The sequence below is a fragment of the Camarhynchus parvulus genome, chromosome 5 (assembly GCF_901933205.1).
Source record: "Camarhynchus parvulus chromosome 5, STF_HiC, whole genome shotgun sequence".
In the NCBI taxonomy this organism is placed as follows: domain Eukaryota; kingdom Metazoa; phylum Chordata; class Aves; order Passeriformes; family Thraupidae; genus Camarhynchus; species Camarhynchus parvulus.
In genome coordinates, this window is record NC_044575.1 from 10,380,713 (window position 1) to 10,405,311 (window position 24,599).

Genomic DNA, 24,599 nt, shown 5'->3' on the forward strand with positions numbered 1-24,599 from the left:
GGAGGTGAAATGGGACAAGTCTGGAATGCCAGGCTTACTCCATACCTTGTCATTTACCACTGGCGTAAGTCTGCTCTGAACTGTGCCATGGGTGAAATCCCCTAAGAAATGCAGGGCCTGAAATATTAGCTGTTTGTGGCATAACCTTTAAATGACATTAAATTTATGCAGTTGTTGCTAGCAAGACCAAGACTGTTTGACTTGCAATAAAAACTTTGTAACTGTAAATGAAATACTTTCACAAATGCACAAACTCCTGTGCCATTGATGACTGTTGTAGCCCTCTCCTTTCCACCAATACATCCAACTTCTATTATTTGGTTAATACAATGTGTTTCTCTCTCTCTCTTTTGTTTTTAAAGATTAAATCCACCTCTGCTTTCACAAAAACGCCCCATAAAAATCCCATCCTTTGCGTGAAACCATTTTTTAACATGAGTAGATTTCAAAGGCTCACCAAATTTCATGCGGATATATTCATATGGATCTTCTTGCCAAAGCTCTTCATCAGCATCTGTATAGCACATCAATGGGAAAATAACATCTTGGATGATTCCCTAGAATAAAAAAAGAGATTGAAAGCAGGTTAGCATTACTAAATCAATCTCTGCATTCTGTCCTATATTTTATAGATTTTCTCCATCCTGTCGGTAACATTCTAAAACTATTTGGATTTAGAGTGGATTTATGTGGCACTTTACAAAGAAGCCCATCTTTTGTGTTTAAGCAGAGTTACAATACAACACAAGATACTAAACTGGCTTTGGATAATGGCATGTGGAGATGATTTAATGCCATAAATTCAGCAGCTAACACCATCTCCAAATATGCTGTGTTAGATTGTAATCTTTAATAAATTAAAGCACAAAGGAGAGACAGCAATAAATTAGTGCCTTTGCTCATGTTTCAAGGTAACCTTCATTAAACTGGCCTAAACTCTTTCCACCAGCAATTTATAAGAGAAGCGCCTAAAATGTGAATTATAGCAAGGCTGGAAACACTCTACAGTAGACTGACTAATGTACTTCTGAGTCATGTAAGTATTAAACCCCAAAAATGGCTTACTTGAATATGAGGTTTCAGATTCCTCCAGGTGACTGCATGAGACACTCCTTGATTGATGTAATTTAGTGTTTGCTGCAGAACTCTAGGAGCCATGTACTGCTTTTCCTTATATTGATACAGCACCTTCAGCAACACCTAGAGAAATCAGATCTCGTCAGTGTCTTATACTGAGCACAGCCCATTTTCACCACAATTCTACCCTCCCTCACAAGCCTACATAAGAACCCCTCCAAACTGAACAAAATCCCCCTTTATTCATTAGGCTAAAATGGGTACTGACTAAGCCTTCTACCAAATGTCATTGTTAATTTTATAAGACAATTTGCAGCTCATAGTGGGTGCTTGCACACCTTTTAAAAATACCATCCTTTAATAACACAAACCATACATGCTAATTCACCACCAACACACCCCAGGGGGCTTTGCCCTCTGCCTCTGAGGTTTGATATTCCATCTTCACTCTTTGGGGGCAGAAATTCCCACCCAGCCACTGGATCAGAACACTCCACAGTCTGTGCCTCTGCTGCCTCACAGAGCTGTGAGCAATGTGTGTGTGTGGAGTGATCCAGCAGCCAGATACTCCCTTTGGCTTTCTGGCCTCAACTCTTCTGCAGTTCTCCAGAACTCGTTCACAGGGATCCACCTGTGTTCAAGACCATGCTTCTCCACAAATAAGGTCATGAAAAGGACATGGGACCATGACTAGTAATTAAATTCCAGCTCACAGGAGAGGTTTGCACGGGTAATGCAAAGGAATTCCCTGTAGCCCAATCCAGGTCAGTGGAAACACTGCACCTTCAGAAGCAGCATGACTAAAATTGGAGAGAAATGGCAAATCCCGTTGCCAGGATTTCATTTAAGTCTTCACACAAAAGAAGCATTTTTTAAAAAATCCCAACAAAGGAGCTGGAAAGATATTGATCAATCTGTAATACTACCAAAATAAAAATCAAGGGAAAACAAGATTCATTATTTTGAAAATGAATGCTGTTGATACCATTTATTACACAAAGACTGAAGTGTTTTTCCCAAAAGAATTGCCTTGTACTTCAGTTTAAGGAGCATGCACTCAGTCATCAACATATTCACAGCTTTACAAACAGTTTTATGCTCTAGATGCTTTATCACTTCCCAAAGTTTGAACTGCTCATGTTTAAAAACCTTCAGGATTTAGAGAGAAATTACTTGGTACCAACACCTGAGTACAAGCTTTTGTGGCATTAGGTATTGAGTTAGGATAGAAAAGAAGAGAGCGAAAGATCAAATTGCAGGGTTTTTTACAACTAGCCAAGAAGATGAATGTAGTTTCATGATTCAGATGTAGTAGGTAAAGATATTAAAAACTTAAGAACATTTTTAAGAACTGCAGTGAGAAAAAACAGCATGGACACTCTGGGGCAAATAAAATAAAATTCTGTAACAGTGCCAAGAACTACAAGGCAGCAGTGTCCAACCAGGGCTTAGTTCTGGCTCCTGAGAAGTGTCTTGAGCAAAACAGCTGCTAACACAAGGGATAAATTCAGGGTATTCCAGCTAGGCAGCTCAGCCTGGTTTGGACAAACTAAGAAAGTTTAGCTAAAGTGAATGCTGAATGTACAGGATTTTTTTTTTGAGGGGGCTAATCAATGAGAAGTAATTAGGACAATAATATTAGCAGTATATTTCAAGTTAATACTTGAACCACCTGTAGTCTTATGCCTTATATTTATCTATTACTCCTTTACTAAAAGGGTGCAAACACTTTGGAGAGTAGAGAGTTCATGAAACATATTATCCAAATTTATATTCTTCAGTAATTAATAGATTTACAATTTCTGTGAAGAAACACACCCTGCTCAAAAATCTTCCACAACATTTGTTTGGCAGATTCCATGTCCTGAGCAAAGGCCCAAGATCTATCTTCTGCATAAAAATGGAGGGCAGAACATAGTCTGTCTTCCTAAACAAGTTACATTATTGTTTAGGAACAAACTAAGCCTGCCAAAGTATTGATTTTTTTTAGCAGTTTTCTTTAAATACCTGAATTCTTAGGAGCTTCCTAGCTGTAATAACAATAAGGATCAAAATTGATTCAAAGAGAATGTAAAGAAAAACGAGCATTTTGTCAAACTGTTAAAATTATCTTTTCAAAGACTACTTCTGGCCATAGCCCTTTGTCAGAACTTCATTTTATCTTGGAAGTGCAAAGCAACCAGTAAGGCCTTAAAGAACATGCAGTAATTATCTGTCTAATGTCATCTAGAGGTGACAGGTGAGCACCTCAGCAAGCAAAGCTGACACCACTTCCCTGAGCAGAAGGTTGGGATATATTGCCTCACACTTCATGTGAAAAATGCTTTCCATACTTTGGCCAACCTTCAAAATGCACGGATTTATGAGACACTTCCTCTACATTTCATCTTTAAAAGTTCTGTAATTCATTATAATTTCATCAGAAATTAAGAGAACTGAAACTGAATCAAGAACTGTTTGTCTGACTCAAAGGCTTTAAAGAAAACATTCTGCACTGTGAGATTTTCTTAAATCAATAGTCTATTTATATTTGCAATATAATAACCTTAAAATAAAGGTATTTATGAACCAAATATGAGATAATTTTATAAAAACATACCTGAAGTTTTTAATTAATCCAAAGATTATTTGCATACAGCAAATTTACCTCAAAAACACAGCACAAGTGGCAACCCCAAAACAAGGAGATGAGCGGAAAGGGAACATCAGAATTACCTGTCTATAAGACAGCCTCTGCTTCATCAGGCTTTTGCAGAAGGCTGAAAATTTAGCATTTACATACTTTAAGTAAAAACAACCTGTATCAGAGTTTAAAAGGTAATTCTGAAGGTCAGCTACACCACATACACCCATCTCTTTCAGAAAGGAAAAAAATTGGTAGCATTTGTCTGAAGCTTATTTGAGGGCTTGTAAGTGGAAAGTGGATTGTGATATGTGGCAAATTGATAATTTCTTGATCAGTCTTTTTTTTTAGCCCACAGACATCACTGCTTTCCATACCAATGTGCTTGAAAAAAAACTGTGAATAAGAGCAATTCAGCAAATAATGAAATAAGCAACCAGTACTAACTCTAAACTTATCCTAACACTCCCCCCACACTCAGTGTTTCTTACTTGCTGAACACCAACAGCGAAGGCCTTCAAGAAAACTTCAGCAAACTCATTGTACTCCTTGGAAACATTCCCAGGGCTTCCATACCTAGAATTAGAAGCAAGTATGTAAACTCAAGGCTGCAGCAATATTACTGACTTGAATGTTTGCTTGGAGATTTTTAAAAAATAATAATGGAAGAGAAAATACCTCTCAAAGAGCCTAGCTAAGATATGCAACGCCCACTTCTTGCATTTCCACCAAGGCAACTCAGGTCTATCATCTTCATCAACCTGAAGGGTTTCCTTTAGAGAAAAAAAAAAGACATTATTTACCAATTATTCACAAAGAGTTCAAATGATATCTAATTAGAACAACTACACAGTGTATCTTGCTTTTAACCTGCCATTTGAACATCTAGTTTAATAGAAGTATGAAGCAGAGCATATCTAAAAATAAATCCCATGAAATATGCCTACATGATCAAAAATTTTTGAAACAAGAAGCCAAAATAAGTTTTGCTATAATTTAAAAATAGAACTTGCATACAAAGCTACATATTTTAAAAATTTGTTTAGTCTGTTTGAAACTCCCCATATAGCCTAATATTTTTATTTATTATTTTCTTGGCATCTGTAAAAAAGAACACAGAAATAACATTCTAGTGAATGAAAAATACTTAAAGACATTAATAGCCAAAAGCCACTTACAGCTGGTACATCCCTATCAACAACAGTCTTCAGGATTTCTATCCACTCAGCCAGGTTTTGCTGATTTATCAACTCCAAAGGTAATGTGTACTGGTTAAAAAAAAAAGAAAACAAACAAAAAAAGAAATTATGTTTTAACTGCTTTATAATAAATTTATGTTACTTTTACAGTTTAAATTTTAGCTTTCAAATCTTTCCCCACACCACAAAAGATAGAAATTTGCCTCAAAAACCAGGCTAAAGAACTCAACACCATCTAACCTATATCCTAAATTTCCTCAAAGGTGCTAGAGGTCTTTGCTCCAATTCATTGTGCTTATGCAATGCTAAAATGCTACTTAAATGGATGTTACTCTAATTTCTGAGGCATTTAACAGCAGTTCCATTCCAAACTGCTATATTTACACTGGTAATTCTCTGTAGGCTGGCCTCCACAATCTGTCCTTAGAAAACTCGTTTTCTAACTGGTTTTCAGCAAACACCCTACCTTAGAGGATGGCATGTGTAACTTTTATCTAGAATAGCACTGCTCAAAAGTAAAAGCACAAGACAATCAGAAACTTGTGATTCATGGAGCTGAGTAGTAGAGAAAATTATTCAAATGTAATCTAATACTGTAATATTTCTGTCATTCACTATTTTAATGAAAAGCATAATGCTTTAAATTATTGTTCAAGTATATACAACGTTTTTTACCTGGACAAGAGCATAAAATATTTTGAAGATCTGTTTCTGGATGAGGACAGACTGGTCTGATGGATCATTCAGGAGCTGAATGAAGCTGTCCTTCAGGACTGGCAGAAAATGTTGCATTGCAGCTATCAAGGGACTCCGCTCCTCTGGTTTCTTGTACCTTTAGAGAAGAACAAAACCAGTTTTGTAGTTGTTTCAGGTGGCTTTAAATTGAAAAACCTTACCTTGCCCCAGTGTAGGCACAAGTAGGTTATATGACAGTTCATAACAACCTGTCACTTAAAAAGAAACCCCCAGCCAGTTCCTGTGACACAATCTGAAATAAAGCCATAGCCAGATGGTGTTACAGATAAGAAATACAGTAATCAGAGTGCACAGTTTCTCAAAATATTTGCAGAAGCTACATTGCTTCACTGACACTGGATAAAGCAAACTGAGGAGCCTCTCACAGCCTGGCACTGATGGCTCTCACATCTCACCATTTAATTTGCCCAAAGACAACAATCTGATAGAGAGGATGGCATTCCAGGCTCTGGATTCCCTCCTGCTTGGGAAGGTGGGGCAGACTCTGAGCAGGCAACCACCCCTGAAGTAAAACCTCACACCTTCTATGCTAGGGACAGCCCACCAGCTTGCCCACGCTGAAAACAAGGCTCCACTTCCTTTCTCCAACACTTCTAAATTCCTGAAAGGAAATGAAGCCATATTTTGAAATTTTTGCCCTAGATTTTAAATGATACACAAGAAACTCCTAACTGAATCAAGAGTTATCACAGCAGAGTGATGACAATAACAAGGTAAAATATCATTTTGTGATTGTACATTTGTTTCTTGATTCAGCAATCAACACTTGTCAGACTCTTGGACTTCTGTGGGAGATTTCTGGGTTAGAGGATTAAGCTTTGGTTTGGTTTGTTTTTCAAACACATTTTTTGTAGACTTTTCACTAATATTAAATATCAATACTCAGCTTCCTGAACAGTGGAAATTTTCAAAATACAACAAAAAAATGACTACTGAGTCTGCTGCCAGATGGCATGGTCTGTACCAACTACTACAAAATACTGAGCTCCAAAATCCTATTCAATAACACAGTCGTCATGCATTTTCTGAACCAGAAACCCAAACATTAAAATAAAATGTTGCTCAGGAAAACCTTGTTTCTAATTTTCACAAGAAAAATGAAAAATACTAGAAAAAAATTACTATGCAAAGAGCAGCCATTTGATCTTGCAGGTTGAATTTGAAGAAAAAAAAAAGGGAAAAGCTCCAACATATTTATGTCCCATGTTAAGGAAAAAAAATTCAAAACTTAAATATTCCTACAACTCAGGCAGTAAAAACTTGATCAAAGTAATAACATCACACAGATTTGTGTCCCACTAAACTGACTGAAACACTGAAATGTGCACACTCCTACATGACTGGTGACATGAAACTCACCCTTGCTGAGTCCACCAGAAAGCTGAGCAGGCAGGAGAAGCTCCTGGCCTCAGCTGAAGTGTTTGATCAGCTGAGACTACAGACACACCTGGTGCCTTATCACACAGTGACTGCACTCAGATCCCTAAACATGCATTTATTTCTATCATCAGAATTCACTGCCACTGAACACTTCATTTACAGCTCCCAGATCTCTGCAGCATATTTGGTTAATGATCTTTAAGCTGAAAATCAAGTGAGAAATTTTTGTTTTCTTTTCCTAGCAGGACTTACAATTTTCAGCCACTAAGAAAACTCCCACTTGGGATTACAAAGATTTTTATGGCATTCCTGTAAAAGTATTTTTGAGAAACTGACATTCACTGTTTTACGCTGACTGACGTAAAAATCATTAAATTAGATGGACATTTTTCCATGCAACATTTTAAATCAAGAACCTGAAAAAGAAATGCTATGCATTCCAACACTTTGAAAGAGTAAGCTGTGGATCCCATCAGTTCCACTACTACAATTCCCTGACCCCAGGATTGTCCTTTTCTCTGATCACCCAAGTGATCATACCAAAGTCAGTTAACTAATTCTGAGCTCCCAACATTCCAGATTTCACATTTTGAAACCTTTTTATGGCTACTGTCACCAAGTACTAGAGTACAAATTGTTTAAAAGTTTAAACCTATTTTAAATAATAAAGTCCTGCAAAAGTCATGATTTTGAGCACACTTTCTTACTGCTATCAATCCATAAAAACAACTACCACACTAATGTTTTATAACATCCTTTTTTTCTGAATTCCAACTTTTAATGAAGGCAGTTTTGGTCATTTTAGTTGAGAAGATACATGAGCCAGCACCTGCACAGCAAGTAGCCAAGAATACTTTCCAAGATTACATTTCCATCACCTTTGTGCAGTCCCATAAACAATTCTACATGGTTACAATATACACAGAGTACAAAAAATAGACACCAATATATTAATTCTGCTGGTTTATATGAAGAAAGAACTTACTCATAGTTTTTCACAAGTTGATAAAGACAGAGAAGAATTCCAAGCCAACAAGCACTATTGTCAGACTGGAGATAAAATCCAATTTTCTCCACAACTGCAGTCCAGCGACTTGGATAATCATACTTGATGATGTGGTGAATGCAAGTAGTAAGCTGCACTCTGGAAATCAAAAGCACAACAATTAAAAAAGTTACTACTATTATTTTAATAATATTCTTGTAGTGTTGAAGCAACAGATACTATCCATACTTAGACTTCCTTTTTGTTTAGAAGGTTTAGGTTCTGTAGTTTCTGCTTAATATTCTACAAATTTCTACATGTTACACAAGCTGAAAACTGTTTTTCCATCTAGATTAATTCTATGTTTAGGATAAACAGTGTGTGACGATGATGCTTAGCACGTGGGTGATCTCAGCAGGGGGAAAAATATAAAAAGAAAGAAGCCCAAGGGTCAGAATCCACAGGCAATTGACACAGAGGCTGAAAGTGTGCACCTGATCAGCTCAGGAGAGTGGATGATGGCTTCTACAATGTTCTCACGGATGCAGTGTCTGTCCTCTTCTGGGATGGAGTAAGGTGGGATCTCCCCAGGAGCACTTTCACGGTCCGGCCAATACTGGGTTATCATATTTTTCAAGTAGATAACCCCTGTGAAACAAGATGGCAAATCAGCTGGCAGCCATTCAAAGCACAAAACAAACACACATCTTGCAAGCCAATATTTTCTAGAACAAAGCTGACCAAAATTACAAAATCATTGTCCCTTCCTAACTAGGAGAATCAAAATACATAAACCATGCAAGTTATTAACCCAGTAATTTACTAAACTGATACTCTTTCACCCATTTAATATAAAAATACTACAGGTATTGCTTTTAGCTGTGATTCAGATAAGTAGCTGTGGAACTATTTAGCAACACACTTCTGAAAAATCCATTATAATGATTTTCTCAATATTTTCATTAAAACTGAAAAAGAAAAGCTGATCAATACTAATGACAACCTGAAACAGCCCTTGTAAGCTAAAAAAAAATATCTAAGTTAGTGATACAGGAATGAATGCTAGAGAAACAGAGCTCCTTTATAGCAAGGTTATGGGCTACAGCAATTTGTAGCAATCAGGCTCCTGGAACAAACCCTGCATTTACCATTTGACAACCAAATCCAAACTGCTTGTGTGACAGAATATAAATCACAGCACTTGGAAAAGTACTTACAACATGCAACAAGAAATTTAAAAAGGCAAACTGGTAAAAAAGTTACTGTTAATCTAATTCTACATAAAAGTCCATAAAGCAACTTCTCTTCCTAAATTTGATATGCACCTTTTGAAGATTCAGAAACCAGAGGGTTTCTGAAAGTGTCTGCAGAGGTCAAGAAACATTCAGCAGATTATTACAAGACTGAAGTAATAGAGACTTCAGCCAGCCCTCAGAGAGATTTATCACTAATTGCTTTGCAAACACACCCTGTTTGTAAGCTGGGCCTTGAATGAGCCATCCCCACTCTCCATGGGATGCTTTGGGTTTAATTAGCTCACATGGAGGAGCGTAAAACTTCAGAGGTTTTCTTCAAACTTCTTTCTGCATGTTACACTTGTAGGGCAGTAAGCTTTTTGAGTCATCATTTGAATGGCACCCCCAAGCAGAAGAATAAAATGCAAGCTAAGTTTAGGCTACAGCTTAGATTTTACTAGATAAAAGGTCCAAATAAGCAGTCTCAGTCACACCCTCCTGAGCAGTCAGAAAACCCACTGCAGTACTGCACTAAAAACCTCTGTCAAGTACTTAGAGCAGCTTTAAGGTGATGTTTGGAGCTGTCAATAATTAACATCCAATTTTACTGATGGCTCACATGCAAATAAGCAGGGTTCCAAAAAATGTAATTTGTTTTCTTCCACTTAGTAATTTTTAGAAACATAAGTGCTCCCAGTACAAGTTTAAATGACGTCCTTGGACCAAGTGCACCAGCATCATAAACCATTCTGCTTCCCTCAGGAACGTTCACTAGAGATAAAGGGGAAGAATCATTCAAGAGCCAGACACACCTTTACTTTCTGTCTTCCTTATTCAGTGAATGGTGCCAGATAAAAGCTTGTGATGACTGTAATGTGAGCAACTCCCAACTTCTGAGTGCTTGACACTAAAACCATTAGAATTCTTTAACAGTATCTGCATACTTGTGTGTGTGCACCCTTTGAGTAGATACAATGACAAAAATATTTGAAAACTTGCCTGCCTGTCTCACTGGTAAATCCAGTTGCTCGGACATAGTGATCTGAAGCAGAGTTGAAACAAAGTTCACTGACTTATGAGCCTATGGAGAAGGAAAAAAAAAGATTTAAGTTTTAGAATACTTCCATTAAGTTTTACAATATCTTTATAATGATGTAATGCGATCGATAGAATAGCAGCAATTCAGCCAGTTGCACAGGAGTCAGCTAATCAGCCAAAGCATTCCAAAGTTTTGTGCTCACTGTATTTTGAAGACAGCAAGGGTGAGGAAAAACCCTAATGTTTAAGGTAACAGAGCTGAAGAAATCACTGAACAGGAATCAGCCTTGCACAGTCACCAAACATGTTCCCCATTCAGAACAAACACTTGAAGCAAGAGCACCTGAACAGCCTGAAAAACCCAAGCACAGCAAGTTTACAGTGACCTTTAGCAAGGTATGAGTTCATGAGATAATAAGCTAAGAAACAGATGGGAACTATGCTTTAAAACTAAGTCCACCTCCTACTTCATCTTTCTGAAAAATCAGTTTCAAGGGACCACTGATGCACTACTGCAGCAGCTGTCCAGAGAGCCACACCACAGCAAAGAACAGCAGGGAGATCCAAATGGAGACACATCTGCACAGTAACAACTTCCTATGGATGTGCAGGAGTTTCACTTAGAAAGAAAACAAAAAATGCTTTTTCTTACCATAATGAGAACTGTTACTGATACCTTAGGGACTGGATTGTATTTTCAATGAGGAAACAAACCTTAACATTACTATAACACCCTTTACCCATCTTTCCCAAGCATCAAGTACTCCAGACAATAAATTAATTTTGCTGGGAAAATCAAGTTGCAATCCTTAAAAACTACCTCTGCTTTTCTTAACTGAAACCCAACATAATTTTCCTTGAGGTAAAGAGTCCATGGACATGAGTTACAGTGGGAAATCCCTCTTTTATGCACGGGAAAAAAACTCACAAGGGAGGCCAAGGCCTGGAACACTTATCAACAAGGGCTGTGGGACCTCATCCTTAGAGATATTTTGCTGGACAAGTCCTGATCTGCCTCATCCAACTTCCAAACAGCTTTGCTTTTCTGCTTTATCTTCACTTACATGCCAATGATGTTTCCTATGTTCTCTGTAGTTTCCCTATCAAAAACAACTGCATAGATCCACATCATTTAACCTGCTGAACTCCTAGGAAAACACCTCTTACTCACTTGTTACTTCCACAACCATTGAAATTACACACGCTATTTACGAAAACCAAATGGCTGCCTCAGATACTGCAGCAACTTCATATCCTTCCATTCCTTTAATATGACCAAAAACTCTTCTGACAGTATGAAATGATGACAAGATTCCTCCTAAGTGTGTCATGCTGCTCAGCTCACTCCTACAGTACTAGAATATTCTCTTCAACTTGCATTTTCCCGAGTAAGTATCTCCAGTGGGTTCCAGTATAAACCAGTGTGAAAGGGACAGCCTGGGACATGACATTGGTACTCAGATTTGGTTAGTGCAGCTTGTTTTCTACATCCTGTTCTTTAAAACAGATTTCAAATGAAGGACAAACTTCACTTAAGAATCTGCCCAAAATGTTAAAACACTGTTGACCACATTCATCCTGAGCACTAAAACTCTACAGGCTCCAGGGCACCCAGAAGCACCTGGTCCCACTGAAATGTTTATTTACAGAGTGTGGTTTGATGAACTGAGAGTAAATGACACTGCAATATGAGCACACGTCCTGCTGACCCATGTCCCGATATTCCCCAAGTCCTCAAGAAGCAAAAACATTTTCAAACTAAAAGAAAAATAAAAAAGCACTTGTCTTCAACTGCCAAGTAATGGCTGAATAAATAAATTTAAAATAAAATTTTCTAGTTGGGTTTGATTTCCCCACTAGCTCCAGGGAGCTCCAGGTCCGTTAAGTTGCTCCTTTCCTTAAGGAACATTAATAGACACACAGAGTCCTGCAGCACATTCCCAATGACATCAGACCCTAATTCAGCACAGCACTCAATTATACGCTCAGCATTCATGGCAGCGGAAATGCTCCTGTGTTTAACGTGTCCTGAACCTGAAGAAAGCTTTCACTTTCAATAACCTTTAACTCACCTACAATAAGGTCATATTAGTCTGCATAAAATGGACTTAAAAGTGCAAACTGATGTCTTTCCACAAGGGCTATAAGCTTAACAGATACCTTTTCTATAGTGAAAATTTGCAATGTTTGCAAAGTCAGAAGCCTTTAATCCTATAATTTAAAAAATGAGGGATTACTTTCCTTTTTCCATGATAAATGACCACTATTCTTGGAGTAAAAACCATCCATTTCAGCAACAATATGGAAATAATGCTTAAGAGCTACTAAGGAACTAACAGGAAAACCAAAAGAAATTAAATTTAAAAAATCTTATGTCATAAAAGAAACAAAAAATAGACAGCAGTGTACAAAACCGCCACACACTGAAATTTAATAAAGTATCAAAGCATGTTTTCTTCATTTCCAAAGACAGGACTGAGCCTGTGCCTATAGCAGGCTAAAGATGCTCCCTAGAATTACCAATTCTATTAGTATGTGGGATTAATATATTTTCATTGGGTTCTTTGAACTATAGCAAACTTTAGGGGACAAAACTGAAACATCTACACCATTACCTGTTTGGTTTTTAAAAAATCTTACAAGTATCATCCTTATTAGCATCTGAAGCATCAGACTCCAACCAACCAGGAGGATGAGCTGCTTTATCACCTTTAGTGGTTCAAAGCAGATTCAGCCAAGATATAATCTGTGCTTTTAATACAAGTGAAAGACCTTGTACTTGCCAATCAAAGCCTGCTCTTAATCCTCTCTGTTAAGACCTGCATTCACACAGAGCTAGAGTAACACTTCCATGCATTCTCTGTGGAATGTAAAGGATTCCCAAGCTCCTTCCCAAGGCACTGAGAGGAAGGTGATTGCAGAGAAACTGTGCTGCAGGGATGAGTAGGGACAGTTCCATGAAGACAAGGGTGTACTGAATGCTCAAATAAAACACCAGGTAGTACAATCACCTCTCACCACTCTGCTTCACTCTTAAAAAGAGCATCTGGTGTTTTACTGGCACTTGGAGAAAAACAACTGAACCTAAAACAAGACACCACCATAGGTGCCTTTTTGTATCCACAGCATTAAAAAATACTGAATCCACATCTCTTTCAGCTATTTCCATCTTTAATAATTTTATTGCCCCAAGAGGGCTGCCTCTCAGGACAACATGCTCCTCTTCACTGACTGCACTGCTAAAAAAAAAAAACAACCAGACTAAAAACCACACCTATTTTAGGTTCAGTTTTGAACTAAAATCAGGATTTCACAATGGTCACTATCACATATGCTGAACTGCATGAAGAACAGAAAATTTAAGACTTTAAAGTTCTGACATTGATAAATTTTTTACTTTTATTCTCTTGCTCCTTGTTAACATGTACCATTTAGAAGTAAACATTACATTTAGAGAACTACAGTATTATTTTAAAAATAGTTCTGTCACAGAAGTCAGTTTTCCAGCACTTAACTCAGCATTTAAAGAAAAACAAAACCAAAACTCATCTCAAATCCTTCCCCCTTACAAAAGGTCCAACATGCCATGTCACTGGTATGACTTTGCTGTCTAAGAGCCAAAGAATTCGGGGACTTTTCCCAAGAGCAATCTTTGCTATGCAGCCTGGCTAGCTGAGGAATGTGTTCTATCAGACCACAAACCTTGCACCACTGTCTGTTAATACCAATCACTGCCCCAGAACACACAATCTTTTTGCACGTTGCAGTTTTTCCTAGCAGGGTTGCTTTGTTAGACATGTGCTAAAAGAGACTTTTGAGAGAAGTGTCACACCAGAGCTGCAGAGTCCAAAAGAGGAAAGAAGTTCAACGTTAACACTGAAGAGACCAGTTCATGGCATGTGAACTATGAACAGTTAATTACAACGTGGAAAAGCACTTTTCCTCCAGTAATGATGCTCACTGCAGTAACTTAAACTAATCTTTAATGCTGGGATATTCATCTCTCACACAAAGTCTGCATGCCTCTAAATCTTAAAACCAAGTATCATCTTGGGTAAAAAGACCTCCATGCATTCTTTTCAGACATCAGGAAGCTGACATACCATAACAAACACACTACAAAAGGCACCTCCTTTACTGCTGCCCAAAAAAGCAGAACAGATGAGCAACACTTACTAAATGCTGCTGAACTGGAACCCCAGGTTATTTATATAGCTATTCAAAGTAGCACACATGTGAATAAAGAATAACATTTTAAAAATAAAGTAGATGAAAAAAAAAGAAAATAATTCAATGCTTGTCCTCCATTCAAGTTTTGGGGAAAAAAACCTACATGCAATTTTTGATCTGGGCCATCGCAGGACAGGGTGCATGTAACTATTACACTGAGATGAAACTGTTTTCTTACAGAAAGGTAAGGTCAGGAGCTGTAAGGCCACGCTGAATCAGCAAACTGCCCTGTAGCACTCTTTTAATTCTTTTTTAAGAACTCAGCAGGTGTGGAAGTCATTCTGACCTCTGTTTTTTTTGCAAGCCAGTTTTGCCACCTCTCACGCAGCTACAATGTATATGCAAACCTAGTTTAACAGCCACAAAAGTGACACGCACACTTAGCAGTTCCTGCAAACATCCCTGCTTGCTCCTTTCATGGCTGTCTGCAAGTTTGCAGGACTATTTGCTCTCCTGGCTGAGGGAAAAGCAATGTGCTCCTAGCAGAGGCTGGCTAGGCACACACAGGAACTATTTGCTAAGTCATGAGAAAGTGACAAGTGGCTCTTTCTGCTCAGATTTTACCTCGCGCTGGGCAACTTGCACCCAGAAGGAAACTTCTTCCCAGTGGAGCCAAGGCTCCCTCGGGTCCTTACTGCCCCCAAGGGGATTCCTGGTGTTGGACCAGCCCCGGCACAAGCAGCTTCAAACACCCAAAGCGCCCCTCATCTAGCAGCACCAGAATGTACAGATGGAACATGAGGGAAGCGAAAGTAACGAAGTACTTTGGGTAAAATGTCACACCAACAACTTCAAAAGAGACCCCATGATCTGATAATCAAAGCCAAGAAACTCATGCTCTGTTCTTTTTCTCACACTACAATACAGAGCTGTAGATGTTACACATGCAGACCATGTTAGAAAAGGTTAAAAAAAATTCAAGCTGGAGGTAACACTATAAACACCTCGCTTAAAGTATCCATAGCATTCAGCATTTGAAAAATCCTGTCTGAAAGACTCCATGTAAGAAGAAGCTTGCCTCTTCCCCTTTGACAACCTTCCGCTCCTAAACCCTCAGCAGCTAAGAGTCCAATCATTTAATGTAACCATTCCATCCTTGTGACATTTGTAGCTATTAAGGAGGCAGAGAAAGGCACTGAACCAGGCCCTACTGCACTGTGAAATCAATGGTGATGGTGGCCAGCCAACAGGAATCCCTCTCTATCCTTTCCCTGTCACTCACATTAGGACACAAAAAACTTTAAATGTAACTTCTGAAAGTCATTTCCCAGTAGAGCATCGGGATCTCTTCCTAAACAAACTCTGCTGAGCTCTGACTTACAAAAAATGATGAGTTATAGGGGATTGCGCTTTTTCCCCCCCCTAAACATTGTCAGACACAAAAATTCTAAAAAGATGTTTTATTTGCTCACACACTGAGGTGAATCTCAGAGACTTACAGGACACATCACAGTGAAGTTATAAATTCCTGGGAATTACAAAGAAAAAGCCTGCAAGGAAAGTATTATCCAGCAACTGCACCTTTATAAATATGTTGATATTAGAAGATGAAACAACACTCTGTATTGTTTTCAGAGTGTCATTCCACAACTGCATAGTTAAAAATATCTATTTTCATCACAATTTCTGAGTAACTCATTATACATGAAGCACAAAGACTATTTCAAAAGGCAGCAATGTCTTCCTGCTGTTCTCCAGTAGCTTAATTGAAGAGTCTGGTTCTAAGTCCTGGTAAAACACAGGAGACAGGGACAGAGATGGGTGAACACCCCAGGGTACCCCATCAGCTGAAAATGCTGAGACACAAGAGCCAGTGATCTCATTCCCTGCAACTTCTTTTCACAGTGAGAAAAGTAAAGACAAGGAGACTGAAATAGTTGCTTTTTAACATTATCTCAACTCTGAAAGTTCTCACAGCCTTTTATGTGCAGGCAACATAACCTGATAAAACTTAGTGAAAGGAGAAATAAAGCATAGAATAATTCATGACTTAGCCAAGGTCAAAGGAAAAATAACAAGTGCCTGGCCAAATCAAGAATCATACTCTCCAGTCCCCTTCTCCAGTCAGGAGAACTTTGTTGACTGAGAGGATATGGTGAAGACAGATCCAAATACTCGGTTAACTCTTACCTACTTAAGTTATCTCTTGCATTAATCAGGAATATCAATTACTGACTGATGCACAGTCTTTTCTGGTAAGGTAAAATGACCATTCTGCTGAAAGCCAGTCTCATCAGCTCAACAGAGGCACTTCTGACAAATTAAAGTAAACTGAAAGGTCAACCAAGGACAACTATTAAGCTATAAAAATACCTGTGCAGTCTGGCCATGTGCAAGAACAGTGTTCACTGCTGCTGTGATCTCATCTTTACAGAGAAAGAGACCCCCATACCTGTAATTAGGTATTAACTGGTAACAGAATTGCTCTAACATTCAACAAATTCAGACCAGCATCCTGCAAGAAAATGCATAGCTCACTTCAATAAACCTAAGTAAAACCAAGACCACACATGTGAATAAAGCTGAATGTGTGTGTAAGTGCTTGCAGACTTCTGGTTTAGCACATACTTTTATCACAAAATATCTGTGAAAGATTAGTGATGCTCCATTTCCCACAACAAAGAATTTTTACACACTGGTTCAGTAATATCTGGTGCTTTTAAAGGGGCACAACTATTCAGATTTTATGCCAGTTTGGCACTTGTGTAGTACACGATGGACCATGGGGTTTTGGTTCCAAAGTGAGAACAAAAGCCAGTGGCCAGCGAGCACAATCCTTCCTGCAAGTTTGCCATTTGCTGAAGACCCCAGCCAGCAGTGAATGCTAATTTCCTGCACCTTCAGCAACTCAATACCTGCAAAAAAGAACTAGAATAGATTTCAAGCAAGTTACTATATATAAATATTGACATCCATTGAACATGAAAAAAAAATGCATTTTGGGGCCAGCTTAAGATTTCATGGATATTACTGTCTTTATATGCCATCATATTTTTTGCATTTTTGATTTAAATAACAAACACTAACATACTCTTCAACAGAGTACACGGAAAAGACAGGCAATTACTTCATACACATCTCAATTAGTCATTGAGTAGTTTTAGAGCTATCTATTTCAAAGGTACTTAATATTTATTTGCCAATCACTTATTAAATAACATGCAAGAATCACTTTTTAATTTTCTGAGAAACTCTACCTTTAGTTTTTTTAATTTTCTCCACTGCCAGCAGAACATTTGGCCCACCTTTATCTAAGCTCTGCTGAACATCTGTTGCATTACATGAGTATTGTCAGGCCCAAAGTCTGCTTAAGAGCTACAAGGAAAAATGTTCGTGGAAAAAGGCAACTAAAGGCACCACAAGAGCTGCCATGCAGGCTTATCCTTCACCTCCTCCACCAAGACATCCTCTTTTCTCTGGGTCAAACACTAAAACACTTTTGTTCTCCAAGTGTCTACAAGCCCCGTGGTTGTGTCTCATCAATAGTTTTCATCTACCAAGTGAGGTTAAGCAGAACAAAAATATAATCTTCTTCCAAATCCGAGGTGGCTGGAACTGGGAGCTGCTGGGATGTTACATGCGAGTCTGGTAGGTAAGTGCAGTGCAAGGATGACACACCTGGGCTGGGAACCCTGTCTGCCCCCCGTCCCTGGGACACGTGTCCGCATCCACCCAGGAGCACACCTACCCCGGCAGCCCTACCGACCCCGGGGCCCACGGCATCTGGAACACCAAACACCGCCAGGCTGCCAGATCTGATTCTCAGCTCAGCCCAGGCCATCAGATTTGATTCTGAACTCAGTCCAGGCCACTCTTACAGGCTGCACTGCTTGCGAAGCGATGGGGCTCTCGCTGCCTCCTTCCCGCTGCCCAGTTAGTGCTTTCAGCACCCAAAGACTGATGTCGCTTAAGCGGTCCCGGGCAGGGCTGTGTCCAGCGGAGCCACCGAGGGCCTGCACAAGGGCGCTTTTAAACCCCACTCCGCGATCACCCTTTTCCCGGCTGAGCACGGAGACAATGGAGGCAATTTGTTCCCGCCGAGAGAGGCACGGGGGCCTCGGCCGTTTTCTGCCGCTGCCCCCGGCCCGAGCAGCCCCGCCCGGTCCCGCTGCCATGTGCGGGGACAATGCACGCCGGGCCCGGCCTGCGGCCGGCGGGACGCGGCCGGCGGGAAGGGCCGCGGCGGCGGGCGGGCCGGCCGAGGAGCCGGGGGGACCCTCTCCGCCCCCGCCCCGCTCCCCCTCCCACGGGCCGGCCTCGTCCCCGCTCCCCAGCGCCGCGGCCCCGGCCCAGGCCCGGCGGCGCCCTCACCTCGTTGAGCTGTCGCTCGGCGGCTTCGCGCAGCGCCGGGTCCATGGTGCCCCGCAGGGCCTCGATGATGCCGCTGGGGTCCATGGCGGGGGCAGCGCGGAGGGCAGGGGCCGGGGCCGCGCCGAGAGCACATGGACCCGCCGCCTCCAGCGGCCGCCGGCGCGAAAGGAAGGGAGAGCGCCAAGAGCCCGGATAGAGCTGCCCCCGCCGCCGACGGCAGCGACGCCCCTTCCGCCACCGACGGGAGCGGCGCCCCTTCCGCCGCATGGCCCGCCCCGCCCCGTCGCGGGGCGCCCCGGGAAATGCAGTCCGGCGGCCGCGCCGGCGCCGGGACGCGGCTGGGCACTGGGACCGGGGACACGCGGGACACGCGGTCTCGGCCCGCACCAGCCGCCTCAGGAGCCGCGGCCCGGCTCGAACGGCCCCATCACGGGGGCCGCGGTCCGGCACCGGCCGCTCCGAACGGAACGGAACGGAACGGAACGGAACGGAACGGAACGGAACGGAACGGAACGAACTCCCCGGCCGCGCCAACGTTGTGAAGGATCTGTTGTTTTAGCGAAAATCCCTCCCGCATCCGCGCCCCTTTCTCGGAGAGGCTCGTGTGGCTCAGCGAGGAAGGAGGGGTGCGTGGGGACATGGGTTTGCTTTGTCATGGGCATGGGGTGCTGCCGTGCTGGCTTTAGGGTGGTGGGGGAAAAGAGGAGAACAAAAATCCTGAAGATGTGTCAAAAAATCAATATAAACGGAGCTGCCGCTCGTGCAAGGTCTAGGAAATGTGTCTTGTGAGGAGCGGCTGAGGGAGCTGGGGGCGTTTAGCCTGGAGAAATGGAGCCTCAGGCGGGGCCTGACTCCCTGCCCGGCCACGGCAGGCCCGTCTGCGCTGCTCTGCCGGCAGAGGAGCCGAAGAAAGATGGGACAGGGGAAATTCAGATTAGATGTTAGAAAAAAGTTTCAGCCACAGAGTGGGCAGTCAATGGAATAGGTTCTTGCCCAGGTTCAAAAGGCATCTGAAAGTGGTGCTGGATGATGTGGGTTACTGGGTTAGGGGTTACAAGGGCAGTGCTGGGTGGTGGTTGGACGGGGTGATCCTGAAGGTCTTTTCCAACCATGACAATTCCATGATTCAATGATTCTGGGGGCCTTGGCTCTGTCACAGAGTCATGACTGAACTGCTTAACTTGGTCCTCTGTAAGCCACTTCTGTGAGTCACTTCATCCCACGAGCATTTGAGCACTGAAGTAATTTCACTTCTATGAGTAGTCACGATAAAATGAGCAATGCTATATTTAAGTCAGTGAGTTGTAGAATTTAATTGGCACTATGCAGTCATTCACTGTCATGCCTTCATTTGGGGGATGGCATGCAGCGATGTACTTGAAATTTTGGGAGTTATTTTTATGTGAGGAATTTATTGAAGAGTCAGATAAAATCATCAAGAAAAAATTTTCACAAACACCTCATCCTGGAATGACTCTGAAATGTAGGCACATATCAAAAAGAAAAGCAGAAATGCATATGCAGAAAATAAGAAAATTTAAAAGTGATATAATTTAGAAAGTTGATAAAGTGCACTATCTCTAGAGTTAAACAGTTTCAGGAAATCTAGGCTTATCTAGACTGTCTTTGCATATATGGAACAGCGTAACAGACTTGATTTTGTATATAATTTTACCAAATTAGTGATTTTTCTATGATTGTCACTGGACTAAAAGCTGGGTTTCTCAGTTTCTTGTGCTACTGGTTTGTTGTTGGGGTTCTTTTTTACATAATGCTAAGAATTATTATTTACACTATGTAGCTTTTTCTTATTACAAGTGTGAAAATGAGCAACTAATTTATGAAACTAAACTGTGAAGCAGCGATGAATGTCTGTGTTTCTAAGTAAGCACAGGAGACATATGGGCCCAGATGACCCAAGTAGCAATGTGGCATAATTTTGGGACATGATGTCATATGCTGTTCTTTTATGAGTCGCCCAGATCTGCAGTCATACTCCAATTCTAGATGTTGCACAAAATGCTAAAAAAAAAAAAAAAAAAAAAGTGAAATACTGTAGGTTCAATACCATTACAAAATGCTGCAACAAAGTCTTTTCCCTGCTTTCGTGTCACAGCACAGATAACAAGATCAAATCTCTTTGTATCAAAGGAGCAAAGCAATCATGCCCCCAGACAGGGTGCTAAGCTGATCCAACAAGTTATGAAACAGAATGTATCTTCTCTAAAAATAAAAGTGCTTCAAAGGGCAGAGGGCTCGTGAGGTGCTGGTTGTGTATAATGCTCTGTGTCAGAGGTACAGATGTGAATGCTGCAAAGACAAGCACAATGGGATGGGAACCATCATCAGCAAAGGTGCTGTGCCTCTGGAAGCTCGTGCCAGAGCTGTTCCTGTTTGGATACAAAAGTGAGGAGGACAAAAAAAAGTTGTGCAAAAGAATGTGTAAGCAATTGTCCACCCTGAGTACTCTGAAAAATAAAACCTTGTATATGCAGGAATGTTGGCATTGTCCAGGACATTTGTACTTGCACTTTGCTTGCCCAGAAGTAATAACAATAGCTAACTTCACAGCAGGATTAATTGCATAAATGACTCAGAGAAAAAAATAAATGCAGGATTCAGTCAAGATGGACATTTCATGTCCACAGGAAGCCAAATTTAAGAGGAAATATCTATGGGGTTAAAATAGAATTTCTCAGAAATCTGAGCAATTTGTTGGTGGATCACATTTGCTGTGGGTATTTTAGTGTTAGAGAGAGATGAAATAGTAAAGCTGAACAAAAAACTGACACACCAGCAGTTTGAATGGAGCAGCCTGAGAGGTGGCAAATTACTTCAAATTACAAGGGACCGGTGAGCTGTGGTATCCTTAACACTGAAGTTTTGATTAAATAAATATACCCACTTCCATCAGACACTTTCCTTGAACAGTATTAGCAGGACAAAAGAGACTTGAAGCCCACCCATCACAGCACAGCAATTGGTGAGGACTTTGGCCAAACCTGTTTAGCAAACAAAGGAGATGTGAATCAATATCTTGCAAGATTCAACAAGATGAGTTGGTAGAAAAATTTAATTTTGAAGTCAAATTTCAAATCACAAGAATTAACATTGGAAAGAAGTATGTCCTTTAGCCAGATAAGCCTCATCAAATTCTTGGTCTCAGAAGAGCACAAAAAGAAGTGTACGTGCTGCAGCAGGGATTAGCTGCCCAGAGCTGTTCTCTGTGGTGTAGGAATGCTCACAGACAATCTCAGGCTGCTGTGGGAGAGCATAGCCTCTCAAATTATCTCAGAAAGGGCAATGTGGTATTGCACAGGCCTCAAATATTGGATGCAAATCAGTCTCAATTACTCCTGAAGATAAACATGCTCTCCTAGCCTGTCTGTCTTGGGGTTTGCAGTCATGTGTACTTTCCCTGGAAAGCTGGAGCAGTAACAAAGACAATGTTTGTCAGCTTTAATAAAGTAATGTGCTCCTTGGAGCTGGCTGTGGAGCACTGCTTGGCCTGTGTGCCTTTCTGGGGTACCATTCTCTCCACTGTCACTGAAAAGCCAGAAATCAGATATAAAGACAGCACAGCTACCAAAGATCACCACATTAGGGTGCATTTACCAGATGTTGCTGAAGAATTGTGCATAAATTTTTTATGCCATCTACATATTCCAAAAAGAAAAACCAACCAAAAAACCCAAAGACAGTAACTGATAAATGCTGCTATCAGCTGTTCTGTGCTGGAACAGATTTGACAGCAGCCAAATTAACTCCAGCTATGCAGAGCATATTCCTGCATCAACAGCATTCCAAATGTCAGCCCAGGATTTGGAAAAAAAATTACTTGCACATGGAGGTACTTAACCAGTCCTGCAGATCCAAAGGGAGTTTGGACAGGAATGAGTGGATGAATCACCAGCACCCAAAGTTTTTGTGAAACTACTTTTGATAAATCAAAGATGGCAACAGGAAGAAAAAGGTATGCACAGAAATATTGTGCTGATGTGCAAAGTTTGGAAAGAACTATTTATATTTTCTTTTTTTTTTTTAAGCTGAAATGAGATTAAAATATGAAACTACAAAATGAAACATGCTAGTCAACATATTTTGGTGTAAAATCATCAAACAAAGGTGATTGTTTGAGAAGTTCTCTGGTTTGGCTGGGGAAACAGTACAAAAGAAGTGCCTTTCTTTGCTTTAAAATATCATAGTAGGCTATGACCCTGAGCACACACTGAAGGGATTGAGAACTGGCTAAATTGCAATTCTCAGTTAAAAGGTGATAAGTGAAGAGTGATTATTTAAAGGGCCAATTTTCTACTGCCTTTCTACTGATACCACTAGCAGACTCTATTCGGTACTTTAGGCAGTTTTGAAATAAATACAAAAATCACTGCAGATCTTCGTGAGAATGATGTAAGATTAGCAAAACAATCCTATGTGGATGGGACAAGAGTATAACTTGGAAAAGAAACAGAAATGCACTTTAACACAGCCAAATATGAAATTACACATAAAAAACCAGAAAATGAAAGGTTGGAAGGATCAGGGATACCATGGGCATGCAGGTTGGCATGAGCAGGTTGGCATGACCTCCCAGTAGAATGTTGTGGCAAAACCACAACTTTTGAGTTGAAAACAGCTGTCTGAAGAGGGGGAGTGGGGAAGTGGTTTGTCCCTCCCTCCAGTGGGAAGAGATGGATGTTCATTGCCAGAGAAAAACACCAAGGTTTTTTTTTTAAAATATTTACAAATTGCAATGCATTAAATACCCCCAAAAATTGTTTGAGATGAAGAGTTTATTCTCCTCATCTGTCTGAGACCTACTTGAAATGTCCAGTTAGGTTTAAGACAAAAGATGTGAGGGGTCTTGGTTGCTGTTTGTGACTACAATTGTGCTGAGGTGAAACAGAAATTTAGCAGGCAGAGTAAGGGTGGTTCCTTGCAGAGTCCCTGATCTGGGGCTGGCTCTAGCCAAAGGAGCAGGATGCCATTGCATGCCCAGCTCATGGTTTCACAGCTCCCTTTAATCTCCTTTAGTCAGCTGGGAGTTGGCTTTACCCCTAAGGAGAACTTTGCTGAAATTTCTTCAGCATTTTTTTAGTGAGGAAGGCACTACTCTCCTTGCTTCACCCCACCAAAAACCCCAGGAGCCATCCCACCCCCTCCAGCCAGATGGCAAGGCTGGAGCAGATGCTAAACCCTGTATCCAAACAGGTTTCCCAAGGGACAGATGCTGAAAACAAGATTCAGCCATTAGCTGGTGGAAGTGTCTGCAAGTGGAACAGCAGGAGTAGCAAGGCTGAGATGGAGCAGCAAAGAAACAGTTGCTGTTATTCAGCCAGGGTTATTAAGGTCCTGAGGAAATGTCAAGGACATAGAGCTTTCTTAGAGCTTTAGATCAATAGTTTACTAAAAAAAAAACCAACCAAAAACACCCCAACAAACTACCAAAACCAGGAAATACAAAAATCTCTGATGTGTGATTCTTCTGAGATCAGAAAAACTGGATATCTTGTTAATAAACATCTCTCAAACATGCAGGAGTCCATCAATTCTTACTTTTATCAGTTAACTCTGGACAGCAAAGTGAGGAAAAAGAGAAAGATCAGGAAGACAATAGTGGGTACTGAACATGTCTTTAGTGAATGAAGTTGTAAGAGGAACAAATGTCTACCAGGTGAAACTAGAGAGTCACTGAAGAAAATTCCCAGTGGCACTAATTGGTGCTTTCTTTTCTCCAAGTGAGCCTGGGTGCAGTTCTGGAAGAT

The 24,599-nt window shown here is 40.7% G+C and overlaps 1 protein-coding gene across 1 annotated transcript in view; it reads right to left on the reverse strand.

Annotated features, from left to right (window-relative positions):
• Nucleotides 1-19,062, reverse strand: part of IPO7 (importin 7) — a 33,657-nt gene extending 14,595 nt beyond the window's left edge. The window contains exons 1-10 of the mRNA XM_030948759.1: nt 18,835-19,062; nt 10,255-10,336; nt 8,515-8,668; nt 8,021-8,179; nt 5,575-5,731; nt 4,879-4,968; nt 4,379-4,473; nt 4,192-4,276; nt 1,066-1,200; nt 458-557 (exon numbers count right to left, since the gene is read on the reverse strand). Of these exons, the coding sequence (XP_030804619.1) occupies nt 458-557; nt 1,066-1,200; nt 4,192-4,276; nt 4,379-4,473; nt 4,879-4,968; nt 5,575-5,731; nt 8,021-8,179; nt 8,515-8,668; nt 10,255-10,336; nt 18,835-18,918 (1,141 nt within the window). The 5' untranslated portion in view covers nt 18,919-19,062. The remainder of the gene's footprint in view (nt 1-457; nt 558-1,065; nt 1,201-4,191; nt 4,277-4,378; nt 4,474-4,878; nt 4,969-5,574; nt 5,732-8,020; nt 8,180-8,514; nt 8,669-10,254; nt 10,337-18,834) is intronic.
• Between the last annotated feature and the right edge of the window lie 5,537 nt (nt 19,063-24,599).